Source organism: Camelus ferus, chromosome 8 (assembly GCF_009834535.1).
Source record: "Camelus ferus isolate YT-003-E chromosome 8, BCGSAC_Cfer_1.0, whole genome shotgun sequence".
In the NCBI taxonomy this organism is placed as follows: Eukaryota; Metazoa; Chordata; class Mammalia; order Artiodactyla; family Camelidae; genus Camelus; species Camelus ferus.
In genome coordinates this window covers 66927320-66941835 of record NC_045703.1, presented here as the reverse complement: position 1 = coordinate 66941835, position 14516 = coordinate 66927320, and the positions used below count along the sequence as shown (strand labels likewise).

The window sequence follows — 14516 nt, the reverse complement described above, 5'->3', positions numbered from 1 at the left end:
GGATGGCAGCAACCTCGCGTGGCCCGTCCAGCCCTTCTGCCATCGTAGCAAAAAGCCCTGCAGACACCAGAGCCTGTGAGATGCTCCCCCCACCGAGGTAGTGATGCTGGGTGTGTTCTGATGGGGCCGACGAATGTCAACAGAGAGAAGTTGTAAATTATCCACTTTTTAGGATGGTCGTTTCAAGAAAAACAATTAGACAGAATTTTTTTAGATCATTCCAATGTCAATATGCCTGGATCCAGGAGGAATTCACCTCTGGGCTGGTTCAAATCAAACAGTTTTGACGTTCACATCATCTAAAGTTTGTGGTTATCTTGCTGTTATTTCCTGGAATACCATTTTCTTACCCTTGTCAATTTAACTTTCAAGAACATAGTCTTGTTTTATCTCTTTATCAGCTCAGATTCATTTCTTCTCACTACTTTTGGTCAGGTCAAAGTGAATATATTGTACAATTTTAACATCCCAAAGTGAATAAGAAAAGGGGAAGGTGTAGAGTTTCCTTCATGGATTCCTGGTACTAAGTGCAGTTCCCTGAGGAGCTGAAATACTCTGGCACAGCAGCAGGCCACAGAGATGATGCCTGGGACCTGCGAACTTGGGTCACTTCTTGAGATGAGTGACAGTTAAGTCTTCTGGCAAAAGTAAACATCCTACTGAGTGATTTAGTGCTCCTTTTTTTGTTTTAAGAGCAAATAAATTCAGGCATAATTTTTCTAAAATAGCACCATCTTGATTCCAAGTAAAAGAAACCTCCAGATGTAATGAAGTATATTCATAATTTTTTTTAAAGCTGACCATCAGAATTCGCTCCACCTGAATGCCATTGTGAAGCATTCAGAACTACATAAAACTGGATCCTGCATAACTCAACTGAGCATCAGTGTCAAAAGCTTCCACCTCTTCACATAAAAGCAGCTGCCAGACACCAACCATGCAGTATAATTTATTTTCCTGAGTGGTTTATCCAAATGGTCATGAAAAAAATGAGTGCAAGATGTTCGGTTCTTAGCTCCAGAGATTTTTTTTTTAACTGTAAAAAAAATTCTCATTAGAAATTTAGAGGGAAGGTAAATTACAGCCATTTGAAACCCAAGGATATATGCAAATTGGTTGGTCCAGCTCAAGTGAATTTTCAATCATTCTTTTTGTATTTTCTGTCTTGAGAGTGAGCTGTGGCAGGATGGAACTGTTTTCCATAATGACTGATATTCTTCGAAAACACGCCCCAAGGTGATGTTACAAATTGTTGAAGATGTTCGGTTGGCTTGTAACATTTCCAAACACACATGATCCCATCAGATCTGCTGTAGAAATGCAACCTGAAAAACAAGGATCACAGATAAAAGACTTCACAGTCAGAAAACGGACAATGCCCTGGCTTAGGGTATGTTTGGCTATACAAAGATGCATAATTACATACCATGAGGAATGTGAAATGAAGCAGAAGATGCTGTCTCTCCTGCAAGGAGTTTACTATTTAATAGAGAAGTCAGAGCGAGCAAAAAAGTGTGTGTGTGTGTGTGTGTGTAGAAAGAGACAAAGCAACAATTCACTGGAAACAAGAATGTAATATGCACCTACATTTACAGAAATATACATACAATAGGGCATCTATAACAAATGAGGAAGTACATAAGTACTGACTGAATTAATGGAATTGTCATAGAAAAGACCAAATCTGACTCCATATTAGATCTGTTCCTTTGACTTTAACTCTGTGCTGTTTCCTGGGCTTAGTCATGCCGGTTCTGCACCTTTTGTAAAAGAATGTTGCCTATAGCCTGAAATATACAGGACAGCCCATTCTCAAGGCCCTGACCTTTAAGAGTGGAACACTTTTCCTTTCATAAGGAGATAAAAAGTTGTAGAACAGAGAATAACATTTGTCTTGTTGGAGGTTTATAGGAACACGGTGACTTGCCCTAAGTGGAGAGCTGCAAGAACAAAGGATTCCAATACCAAGAAGCTTGCAACAAGCAACGGTACCCCCTCCCCTTTTGAGTATAAAAGGAGCCTGAATTCTGACTTGGGGAAGATAGACCTCTAGGACATTAGTCTGCCATCTTCTTGGTCTGCCAGCTTTTTGAATAAATTCGCTATTCCTTGCCCTAGTACCTCATCTCCTGATTTATTGGCCTGTCATGCGGCGAGCAGAATGAGTTTGGACTCAGGAACAGAATGATTAAATGACCCAAAGTTATTCCCAGAACCCTATTTTAAAGGAGTGTTTTAAAGGAAAAGATAGGCATGATTTAACCAGGGGAGTCAAGACTAAGAGATTTGAAAAGATGATTTTAAAATTGGAGGGCTAGAAACAGAATTTCAGGGCTTTGCCAATGGCATGTAATAATCAGTCACAACAATTTCAGTTTACTAGGCTGCAAGGTGCCATGGCCAAAATTTGCTCTATGAATAAATACTGGTTGTGTGCACATGGAACCCCAGCTCTTGTGAGTGTACATTATACACTGAACTACAGTTGTCCCTCAGTATGTACAGGGAACGGGTCCAGGAACCCCTGGGAATACTAGGGTCTGCGGACATTCAAGCCCCCTTTATAAAATGCTGTAATGTGAAGAATGCAGTGGGCCTTCCGCATCCTGACGTTTCGCGCCTGCAGATTCAAGCATCCGCATTGGGTTGAATCCGCGGATGTGAAACCCGCGAATACGGAGGGCCCACTGTACTCCCAATACAACAAAAAGAGGGAACTTGAGAAAAAACACAAACACAACACGAGAGCAGAGCAAAAGGCAGGGAGACGTGGTGCAGGTGGTTCTGTGGGTTAAGTGTGAGGGGGAGAGTCCGGACTGTCCCCTCGCTGACGTGAGCTGACTGGAAGCCTCTGTTCTGAGTGTTATTACTGCATTTACAGAATGCGTTTTTGCACGTCAAGGCCACTGCGGTGTGTTCAACCAAGAAATGACAAAGTCGCTATAAACCTTAAACTGCTCTTAAAAAATAGTTAAAAAATAAAAAAGATATGGCAAAGTCTATTGAATTTCCTAGACAACACATAGGCTTTTCGTGAATAATTCTGACCGTGATTTTCAAATTACAGGCCGTCTTTAGAAGCTAATTCCCCACCAAGATGCTCACTTCTTCTAAACCCGCCCGTGATTAGCCCTGGCGGCTGCTGCATTCCAAAGCCAGGGGAGCAGGGAGGGTGCTTAGTGTTCTTCAGGCGAGCGCAGTGCCTGGCTCAGGAAAATTCAAGAAAAGTGTGCTGAGGTGGGATCTGGATAGGAGGCGGGTAGAGGCTGATGTACGGAAGCCCAATAAGGGATAATAATTTGAGAGTTGGGCCAACAGGGTTAGCCTAGAAATGGAGGCATGAAGTCTAAGAACTGTGATGGAGGAATTGGTGGGGACTGATGAAACCTGACAACAGAGATAAAAGAACGAAAGAGACACCAAAGCTTCAGGCCTGGAGAAATGGATCTTTACCCCATCTTACTCTATTATCAAGATAACAAATTTGGTTTTCTTTTCTTTTTTTTTTTTTTCAGTGGAGGTACAGGGAATTGAACCCAGGACCTTGTGCATGCTAAGGCTACGTTCTACCACTGAGCTATACCCACCACAAATATTTTATTTATTTTGTTTGTGGGGTTTTTTTCTGGGCAGGGAGTTAGGTTTATTTATTTAGTTAGTTATTTTAACGGAGTTATTGGGGATTGAGCCCAGGACCTCGTGCATGCTAAGCATGTGCTCTAACCACTGAGCTATACCCTCCCTCCAACAATTTGGTTTTCTAACAAATGAGCTGCTTCTATCTATTGTAATTTGAGGTAGACTGAGTTAGATTGTGAAGGTTTAGAGGTGTAGCCATGTCACCTGCTTTTCTCTGTTTCCCACAGAACCTGATCCAGGCAGAGGAGACAATTAATGGTCATTTGCTGATTCTATTTTCCAAAATTATAAAGGAAGCCAGAAAAAGCAAAAAGAGCTACTTTATCCTCTTTAAATTACTACATGGGTTTTCTCATAAGGAAATCACTGTCATGAAGATAAAGAAGCATCTATCAAATGAATTCACTAAATTAGGGTTTATCTAGACACACAACTTAATCCTGTTCACTTTGAATTTCAGAACCTATAAACAGAAAGTATGAAAAATAAAAATTCAACATCATTAGTTGATAGGGAACTGTGAATCTAAACCAAAACAAGATACTACTTCATACCTACTAATATGGCTAGGATGAAAAAGACAGATAATAACAAGTGTTGGTGAAGGTATAGAGAAATTAGAAGCCTCATATATTACTGGTGGGAATGTAATATGGTGCAGCCTCTATGGAAAACATCTTTGGTGGTTCCTCAAAAAGTTAAACATAGAGTTTACCATTCAACACAGCATCTCTACTCCCAAATAGATACTCAAAAGACTTAAAACAGGTGTTCCCCCCAAAAAGAAAAAAAATGTACACAAATGTTCATAGCAGCGTTATTCATAATAGCCAAAAGGTAGAAACAACCCAAATGTCCATCAACTGATGAGTGGATAAAATGTGGTCTATCCACATGATGGAATATTGATCAGCAATAAAAGGAATGAAGTACAGGTATATTCTACAACATGGATGAAACTGGAAAACAAGTGAAAGAAGCCAGACAGAAAAGGACACATTTCATATGATTCCATTTACGTGAAATGTCCAGAATAGGCAAATACAAAGAGACAGAAAGTAGATTAGTGGTTTCCGGGAGTTGGGAGGAGCAGGGAATGGGGAGTGACTACTAATGAGTATGGGGTTTTTTTTAAGGGGGGGGGGGGTGAAAATGTTCTGGAATTTGATAGTGGGGGATGGTTGCATGACTCTGAATGTGCTAAAAAAGTGTATGCTTTAAAAGGGTGAACTTTATGGTATATGAGTTATACCTCAATAAAGCCATTATTAAATTTTTTAATAGAAATGATTATGATTAGAAATAATACTAGGAAGAAAATGTTTAATAAGGTTGTTAGGGGAACAGCAGAAATAAAAAAGGAAGACAAGCCCTGCAGAAGTATTTTTAAAAGAATAAATTGTAGTACATTATAATATTGCTTGAAGATATGTTGCTCTCCCCAAATTTAATTTTTTCCAAGACTTTGTGCTTATTTGCAAAATGCTGTCTAAAGGCAAATTATTATTAACACTTGGACACTAATTTGGCTTGGGCTAGGCTGTCAGATGAATGTTCAGGAGTGAAGTAAAAAATACGCATCTCTACCATGATTTGCAAAGAAGAAACAAAAATGTCAAGAAAAATACTGATTTTCATGCCAAATAAAAGTCCAGAAATACAAAGTAAATGCAAAGAATATGCAATAAGGCCTGCATAAAAGCAGACAAAAGAAAATGGAAATTAATAATAGCAGTAGTAATAGTAATTAAAACCAAATCCAAAATAGTCACTCTCCTGTTTACAACCAATTATTAAGTAAACATCTGTTCTAATTATACTTCAATTAAAAAATGCACACGTCAATGTATGCAGGAGTAAGAGGTCAAGGAAAGTATGTAATGTTTCCATACCGGAAATCCAATGGTAAATTCCCATTGGTTCTCACTGGGTCAGCTGACAGTGTGAGAATTTTCTTCACGGTGGTCCTCTTCCTCAGTGTGTTCCTTGTTCTTTGGTGCGAATTTTTCAGGTATGTCAAATGTTCCTGTGTATTTGGAACTCTTCCATGGAAAGACTAACTTCAAACAGAATTCCCAGTATGGAGACAGCACTTATGGTCAAACTGCTTGGGTTTATCCCATCAGTGATGCTGTGTAAGAATTCCGGGCATGCAAAGGATTCCTGAAATGAAGGGTCTTCACTCTGTGTTAGCTTAAAGAGACAAAAGCTTTACCATCACACTGAAATTCACTTCAACCAGAGGGGAAGAAGATGACTTTGCCTTCTCCAAGCCTGAGGCAAATACCCAATGACCTCTTCCAAAGCATCTCATACAGCGGCTGAGCAGAGAAGATGATGGCATCTTGGCTCCACCGTGACTTGACCGAAAGCATGCCCACTTCCATTCTTCAGCAGGAAGCCGTGGAGAGAGAGAATTCTTCAAGGGAAGTCACAGCAGGGGTGCAGGACAGCCCTGATTGGCTGTCCCAAAGCAGGGAAATGGCTCAGTCTTACCCAGTACACAGCAGCTGCTGCCATGAGAGCCCAGCCACACAAGGATTAGCATTTTCCAAAGGGAGAGCTGATCACACATGCTTGGGAAATACTACTTTTCTTGGAACTTCACAGTGAGACTATTCAATGGTTACAGTTCAACAGTAAGAAATTCATTTAACCTTGTTTAAATCACATAGCGAATCACAGAAATTTTTTTTTAATATAACAAGTACTAATCTACCCAGTGGGACACACTTTGGGAAATGCTAGTCCAAACTAATAATGTCCCATGTTTCAGTGAAATTTTTGACTTTGGTTATGACAAGGGCTGCCAGATAAAACACAGGACATCCACTTAGATTTGAATTTTAGGTAATTTTTCAGAAAAGCATGTCCCATGCAATATTTTTATTTGCTAAATCTGACCACCCTAGTTGGGACACAGTACCATTGGAAAACCCTGTGGGTTAGAGATGTGTCTAGCTGTTCTTTCGCTGTGCACCCCACTCGGCTCCCCCTGCAGCCTTTGTGACCCTACTCCGAAGTGCAGTGTGCGAACCACATGAGTTCCCATTAGAACAGAGACGGTTACCTTCCTCAGGGTAGCACTCTGGGACCCCACTTGAGCTCATGATGAGGTTGCCATCTTGGTCATGCCGCTCCAGGGTCCCAGGGGGACAGGTGGGGATGGGAGTGGTAGGCTCAGGGGTGGTGGTGGTGGTGGCGGCGGTGGTGGTTGTCTGTGTAGTGGTTCGGGTGGTTGTTGGGCGCCTGGTGGTGGTCGTGGTGGGCCGAGGGGTCGTGGTGGTGGTAGATCGTGTAGTGGTGGTGGTGGTGGTGGTGGTGGTGGTGGGAACATGGGTGGTTGTTCTGATGACTTCCAAGCCCATCAGGGGCTTCCCTCCAAGACTCAAAATGGGCTTATCCTGGGCACTGGCCAAAGGTTTGCCGTGCCGCCCCTGCCCGAAGAGGGGGAGGCCGTCAGGGCTCACCACGGGGGTCCCGCCCAGATCTGCAAGAAAATCAGACAAAAGCTGTGCAACAAGGTGAGATGACCTAGGGGAAGTAAAGGCAGGTGGGAAGTGTCTTCTCAAAGCTCACGGACTCTTCTATTTTAATCAGTAAAGGCAAAGGAATCATTAAGAGGGTATCAGCTGAGGTAGCAGTATCTATGGCTTTCCAGAAATTTCTGGGCTTTTTATATTGTCCATGACTCTCTACTACCTTATATAATATATAAATAATTCACTGCTGTGCCTCATGACCTGAAATAATGCTCCGTCTCTGGTAAGGAAAGTAATTCCTTTCTCCTCTTCATTCCTGTCCCTAAGGGTTTAAGTGTGACTTTGGACCAGTGGTGGCAAACTTATCCTGGAAAAGGCCAGAGATTAAATATTTTAAGCCTTATTTTGCTACTGCTCGCCTCTGCCATGTTAGGGCAAATAAGCTATAGACATCAACAAATGCACGCTTCTGTGCTCTGATAAAACTCTCTGTGCGAAAGTGAAATGTGAATTTAAAATACTATTCACATATCACAAATATTATTATTCTGGGGGTTTTTTTTTTGTTGTTGTTGCAATCATTTAAAAATGTTAAAACGATTCTGAGCTTCCAGGCTATACCAAAATTGGCAGTAGACAGGATTTGGCTTTAGCAGCTGTGGTTTGCTGACTCCGGCTCTAGAGCCACCTTTTCTAGAGGGTGGAGTCTGTGGGAAGACAACTGGGTCAGAGAAAAGCTAAGTTCTGCTCCTTCTGACACACTCCCTTCCACACGGCTAAAAGTACCTGGACAAGGGATCCCATTAAAAATGAGGGAGAGGAGGAACAGAGAAGCTGATACTCTACAGCTAACTCAGGACACTTTTGTTCCTTAACCATTCTCACTTACCCACGATGGTTCGACCATCTCCTCCTAGTTTAACTCGAAGAGGATTGCCTTGTGAATCTTGGAGGTACCTTCCTTCTGCATTCAATACTAATCCACGATCAAGATCCACAACCTAAATCCATGACACAGATTAGAGGATATAATTGGATATTTCAGAATGTTCACATTAATCCAACCACATGAACATATGAGCAGGAAACATTATTTCCATTAGCATCATTCATAAGGTTTAATAAGAATAAAGTACAAAACAGTCGTATTTCATAGTATAACTGCTCACCCACATAGCATGTAAATTGTTTTAAGTTTCTCAAATATACAAAAGATGTTCAAAATACTTTTACCATTTAATAGGTTGTGTGTAACACTAAAGAGAGGGCAGCAACCTAAGTGTTCATCAATGGAGGAAAGAGATTAAATAAATCGTGGCCCATCCAGACAGTGAAATACTATGCAGCCAGTGAAAAGGACTTGGAAATTATGTACTTATTGACATATCCTGATGCAGACTCAGATTATAGGCCTGATTATTTTGCAAAGCTAAAATGTATTCATTTGTGTATATAAGCTTAAAACTGCGGAGGAAAAATTCCAGACAGCTAGATCCCAAACTGTTAACAGTGGTTATTTCTGAGAAGTGTTTGCGATGCTTATTATCTTTCTTATCTTTTTTTTATACATTTCTGAACTCTTTTAACAGAACATGACATGGTTCTGTTTCATTGTCTAAGGAATTATAAAACTTCGGAAAATGGCATAATCTCTGTTCAAAAACAACTCATGCTTTCAAAGTGCATGGTGATTGCACTTGGGTTGGTTCTCAAAGTGTGGTCCTGGACCAGCTGCCCCAGCCGCACCTAGGAGCTTGTCAGATATGAGAATTACCTGGTCCCACCCAGACCTTACTGACAAGCACCCCTAGTGATTCTGATGCTTACTAATATTTGAGACCCATGACTCAGCACCATCAGGTCACTGCAGGAAACCCTCAAGCAGGCCACTTTGTTGGGTGCTGTCTCAGTAATTAAAATAAAACTTATTTACACAAACTCCACTTTTAAAATTTACTCCACACCATTTCAACTCAAAAGTATTCATGATGACACTTGACACTTTGCTTTAAAATGCATTCTTCCTATTATAAATTTTTGTCCCTTTGAGAAATGATAAAATAATCTTTAAATCACCTGTGACTGAAAGTTCTTTGAGGTTCTTCAATATGTGTTCCTAAACCTTACTGTTAAAAATGGGAAGTTTTGACTGGGAATTCTATGATGAATAATGTTTTGATTCTTTGAAAAAATATTTTAAAACTCTGAACACTGTAAAGCATTCTGCCCATTACCCTCAAACCGCCAGAAACCCTTAAACATTTATCTTAACCCCAGGAAGTTAAAGTCATTTAGCTTAAACATACATAAAATACTAATACTTTTTTTTTTTTTTTATTTTAGTCAAACAACATTTGTTGAAAGATTCAAAAAAATGATCTGATAAAAATTGCCTATTTGATTCAGGGATTTTTTTTGTTTGTTCAATTGTTTTTACCTTGCTTCCTTTTACGAAGGATTTGAGGCAGTTTACAGAAAATATGTACGTTATTTAATTGAAAAATAAACAAAATATAAATAAATAAAGCCCTCAGGAATGGGAAAACAGAAGCTCATGTGAGAGGTCAGGCATGTGTCAGGCTCTGTATAACTGCTGTGGTTGGCTCAGACATCTGTGTGAGACCTTCCTAACCAGTCAAGGCAAATGGCGACAAGGCCCATGCCTCGTCTCAACATCTATACCTATATAGGTATATAGATATACAATGTCTATGAACAGAAACTAATTCCTTAGGAGAACCAAAGATTTTTCTGGGGACTGGAGAAAACAGTACAGTATAAGTATACTGACATGAGTGGTTAGAGGGGGAAAAAAGCCCACTTCATTTATTATTACACAATGTCCACCATTTTTCTCTTCCCAACAGCATGAAAACAACTGGTATGTGTAAAGAAGTTTACCCTACCCACTTTGTTCCTTGAGGACCATTGATAATTCTTTGTCCACTTGGTTTTCCATTACTACCAGGAAGTACTTTCCCTTCTAGATTCGCTCTGCCATTAAAACCTACACAGTACAAAAAACAACAGAACCTGGTAAATTCAACATTCCTGGAAAACTGGCTTCATACCGAACTCCAAGCAGTAACACGTCATTTCCAGCAGAAATAATTTTAAACCATAGTGTGAATGTAGTAGATAATGATAGTCTTAAATTGTGACTTCTCCATGACAAATATGAATGTCTATGAAGAGGATGGTAAAAATCACAGTTTTCTGACAATACTGGGGGAATGAGAGTGCTCAGCATAAGCAAGATTTCCAGATGAGGCTTAAGACCATAGTAGCTGTAGCTTTATTTTATCCAGTTGGCAGTTAGAGGGAGGGAAAGTTGGAAGGATGGAGAAAATCATCTCTAAAGTCTACTAGATGCTGCCCTGCTCTTCTCTGAGGATTATACTAAACACAACCACGATTCTAGCTGACTTGGTCCTGTCTTCAGTAGCCAACTATAAATGCACAGTGCTGACTCCAAGCTTGCAGACTTGAGTGGAGCTGCTGGAGGAGTATTTGCTCAGAGGAAGGAGAAGGCCCAGTCAGCTGCCCTTTCAGCCGCTGTGTCTGCTCCCAGCACCTGCCCCCTCTCTCCACCTCATGGCCTTTCTGATCAGCTGCATTTTGGCCGAGGCCTTTGCCGGGAGCGCCGTGCTCCAGCCTGGCCACAGGATAAAGCGCTGCGGCTTTCCAACAACTATTTGCAGGTCAAAGACACTTCTCTGTTGCAAAAATTTAATGAGAATTAAAACCATATTGAGTTTTCAGCCATAAAAAGGAATGAAATAATGTCATTTGCAGCAACATGGATGGATCTAGAGATTATCATACTAAGGCAGAGAAAGACAAATATCATATGATACCACTTACATGTAGAATCTAAAAAAAATGACACAAACTTATTTACAAAATAGTAAGAGGCTCACAGACAGAAAAAAATTGGGGGTGGGAGGGGATGGGAGGGATAAAATGAGAGTTTAGGATTGGCAGGTACAAAATGAAAAACTGACCTCCACGTGGAGCATTGCTTTATGTTTTTATATTGTGATAAATTAACAATATATCACATAGATTAACAAATACTAATACATTCACTCAAGAATGTTCTATTATGGCTTGATTCTGTGCAAGGGGAGTGCAAGGCATCACTTGACTGAATGCAGATTTCAGATAAATAGCTTAGATCCTGCCCTGGGGTCCATGTAGACTCCAATTCATAGCTGTCTACATTCTGTCCTCAATGGAAGTCACACAACTGCCTGTTACGCCTCTGTGTGACAATTGTCCTTAACATGCCCTTTCTGGAGATTTTAAACGACATCCAGAGTGCAACGTCTGAGCAACTCTCACCTAAGACATTTGAGTTGATCCCAAGGTGTGCTCAGTTGGACGTTTTATACGCAGCACCACCAGGGACGAGACCCAGTCCGCACAGGCGTCTAACTCCTTCCTGCGGATTCCTTAATATACCACGGCGTGGAAACAACTAAAAACAACCTAAAACGCAGGAACCTGAGTTTGGCATCATGGCTGTGACACAATTTCACCAATTAGAGGATTTGTGGAGGAACTCAAAGAAGCAGTTTGAGATAGCAGAGCGACAGAGAGCTGTAGAATTCGTGTTTGGGATTAGAATTGCAGCTCAGTCACTTCACAGCTGTCTGAGTGCCAGCAAACCACTCAGGTCACTGAGTCCTAGTTTCGTCTGAAGACCAGGAGAAGCAATGCAAACCCCAGGAGACGCTTAAGAGGACAAGATCAAGTTACATCTGCAAAGCTCTTAACAAAATGCTTGGACAGAGCAGATGCTCAATAAAAATAAAAGGCTCTTGAAATTGCTACGACCACCGCTGAGAACCGAAAATAAATGTTGAGGTAAAAACAAATTACCTTGTCTGGAAGGGGGTCTCACAGGCGCGCGGGAGAAGGGGTTCCGGAACCTGGCGTTCATCATGCGCTGGCGCAAGGACAGCATCGGGGTGGTGGAGGAGTGGACGGCAGGGGCGCGCGTGGTGAACTGCGGCCGGGCGGGGGTGCCCACGGTGGGGCTTGGGGTGGCAGGGCTGCGAGGTGGCTGTCTGGGCGGGTGGTGGGAAGCTCTCGGGGAGCCGCCCGGAGGTGGCGGAGGAGGACGCTTGACCGGGGTGGCATTCACATCCTGCCGGGAGCTCACTCTGGGAGGCTCAAGCACGATGACAGGGTCCGTCTCCCCCTTGGCGATGTTCCCATTAGCATATTTGTCGCCCCTGGGGATGAAGGAGGAGGGCCACTTTGGAACCGAGGAAGACAGCGGGTCCTCGTCCTTGTCCTTCCCTCCTTTAAAAAACACCACATCTTCATCCTCCTCAGCCGAGACCGACTGCTGCGATTTAGACGGCAGGGGCTCCCTTTTGGATGATGTGGCCTGGGACGCACCGTCCTTCTTCCCCACCGCCTGGGGCCCTGCTCTGCCCGGGACCCTGGTGCGGGCGTGGGGGTGGGGGCTGCCGGGCCTGCCTAGGGGTCTGCGGAGGCGACTGTCGCCCGCGCTTCCTCCCGGAGCCTCCACCTGTCGGTGCTTGGGAAGGGACGGTGTGGCGTCCTTGGCCGAGTGTGCGGGCGCCGGGACACCGCGGGCCTCTGCTTCTGCGCTGTCATCGTGGTTTCCGCCATATCTGCTCTTAGAATCCTCGTCCTGATTCTGGGGAGAAGTGGGGAGCACCCCACGGGAGCTGGCCGTAAGGGAGGACTGTCTGCCTCTGGTCGAGTAAGGGTCTGAGAAGGAGGCACTTTCCTGTGGCGTGGGGGGAGGACGCCCGGCCTGGGGTTTGGAAGGCGGACGCCCCGCTTCCTTGCTCTGGGGCCCATGGGGCTGTTTCTGGGACGCGGAGACGGTTGAGGAAGGATGCTTTCCCGGAGCGATGGACCCGGGATGGTGCTGAGACCGTGCTGTGGGCGGCCGAGCGAGAGACAATTGTGTTTTGGGAGAACTCCGGTCCACGCCCGCGTCCGTGCTCTGCTGAACATCCTGCGCCTTAGAGGATAGAGATTTGGCCTGAGGATGCACCCCTGCCCACGTGCCGGCGGATTTGGGGTTCTCCGCGAGGGGCTCCTTCCGCAGCAGGCTCGCTCCACTTTGGGGACTTCTCAGGTAGTCGGCGCCTCGGGAGGCAGGCTGCCTGGAGAAGGAAGGCACATGGTCATTCACCACGGCGGCCGTAAGTGGCTTTTCGTCTTCTGCCTCCTCCTCTTCACTGTCTTCATTGATTCCCGAGACTCGCCTATAGTCAGAAGCTGCGGGAGAATTCACCCTAGGGTGAACCTGGGAGGACACGGTGGACGGAGGGGAGCTGGAGGGCTGTAACCGGGGTCCTCGGGGGCTGCCAAACCTGTGGGGGTATCTACCATGAGCGGCAAAGGGCCTGTTCCTGAGCAAATTAAAACGTCCGGAGACTGGCGAACCCGCAGGCAGCCGGGCCCGGAATGTTGGAGCCGTGGCTTCGGCCTGCCTCCCTTTATCTTCTGCAGCATTGTCACCATCACCGTCAGAGTCATCTGCCTCCTCAGAGGCCTGTGTCCTGGAGGATAGACGAGAGGAGACCAAGGAAGACTTGGTGGACCGTGATGGCCCATTGGCCTTGGCGGCTGGGGCATTGTGACCATCCTTCCAGCCCCTGGAGAGCGGAGACCTGGGGTGTGGTTCGGTGGGCTGCAGCTGAGATGACCCCCCGTGCGGTGGAGAAAGTCTTGAGGGTGGGGCTGAAGCCCTCGAAATTTCCTCTCCATCCTCGGAATGGGGCGCCCTCTGAGCCGGCAAGGCTGGCTTTGTACTGTGGTGCGCGAAGCTTCTGTCGCGCAGAGCGTTCCAGGCTGACTGGCGGCTGGGCGACAGGGCGGGCCGAGTTTTGCGAGGCGGCTGCTGGGAGGTGGCGTCCTTGGGGTGAGGGGAACCTGCGGCTGGCTCTTCCTCCTCTTCGCCCACTGAGTCATTGTCAGTAGAGCTCGAAGGCCGGTTGGTAGAGGGCGCCCCCGAAGTACGGTGAGCGCTGTCCTCCAAGGGTGTGTGGGCGGCAGAAGAGGCCGATGCCGAGGGGGGCGCCCCTGGACGAGGGTGGGGGGCCGGCGCGGAGCCAGGCTTGTCCACACCCTCCTTTCGGGGCAGTACTGGCATTCGGGCTCTCATTGGCATCCTCCCAGGAGTGAGGACTGGGTGGACGGATCTACTTGGTGGCCTCTGCTGGGGCTTCTGGCCTTGGGTCTCCGAATGCGACGTTGGTGGATCCCCTGGAGAATCCAGCTCCGCCTCATCAGTGATATCTGTCGACTGGAGGTCCAGCCCTTCACTGCTCCTAGTGGGGGCCTGGGGTTTTCTGGGCAGCCTACCATTAGCCAATATTTTGTTCTTCAAGTCAAGGAGGGGGG

General features: G+C 44.8%; 1 protein-coding gene across 3 annotated transcripts in view; it reads right to left on the bottom strand.

Annotated features, from left to right (window-relative positions):
- The window catches only part of FNDC1 (fibronectin type III domain containing 1), a 91489-nt gene that overhangs the window by 20098 nt on the left and 56875 nt on the right, over window positions 1-14516 (bottom strand). For all 3 annotated transcript variants that reach the window (XM_032485276.1, XM_032485277.1, XM_032485278.1), the window contains 4 exons: window positions 12006-14516; window positions 10028-10128; window positions 8011-8122; window positions 6710-7129 (listed from right to left, as the gene is read on the bottom strand). The exon at window positions 12006-14516 is cut by the window's right edge and continues 153 nt beyond it. In XM_032485276.1, coding sequence (XP_032341167.1) covers window positions 6710-7129; window positions 8011-8122; window positions 10028-10128; window positions 12006-14516 — 3144 coding nt within the window. The remainder of the gene's footprint in view (window positions 1-6709; window positions 7130-8010; window positions 8123-10027; window positions 10129-12005) is intronic.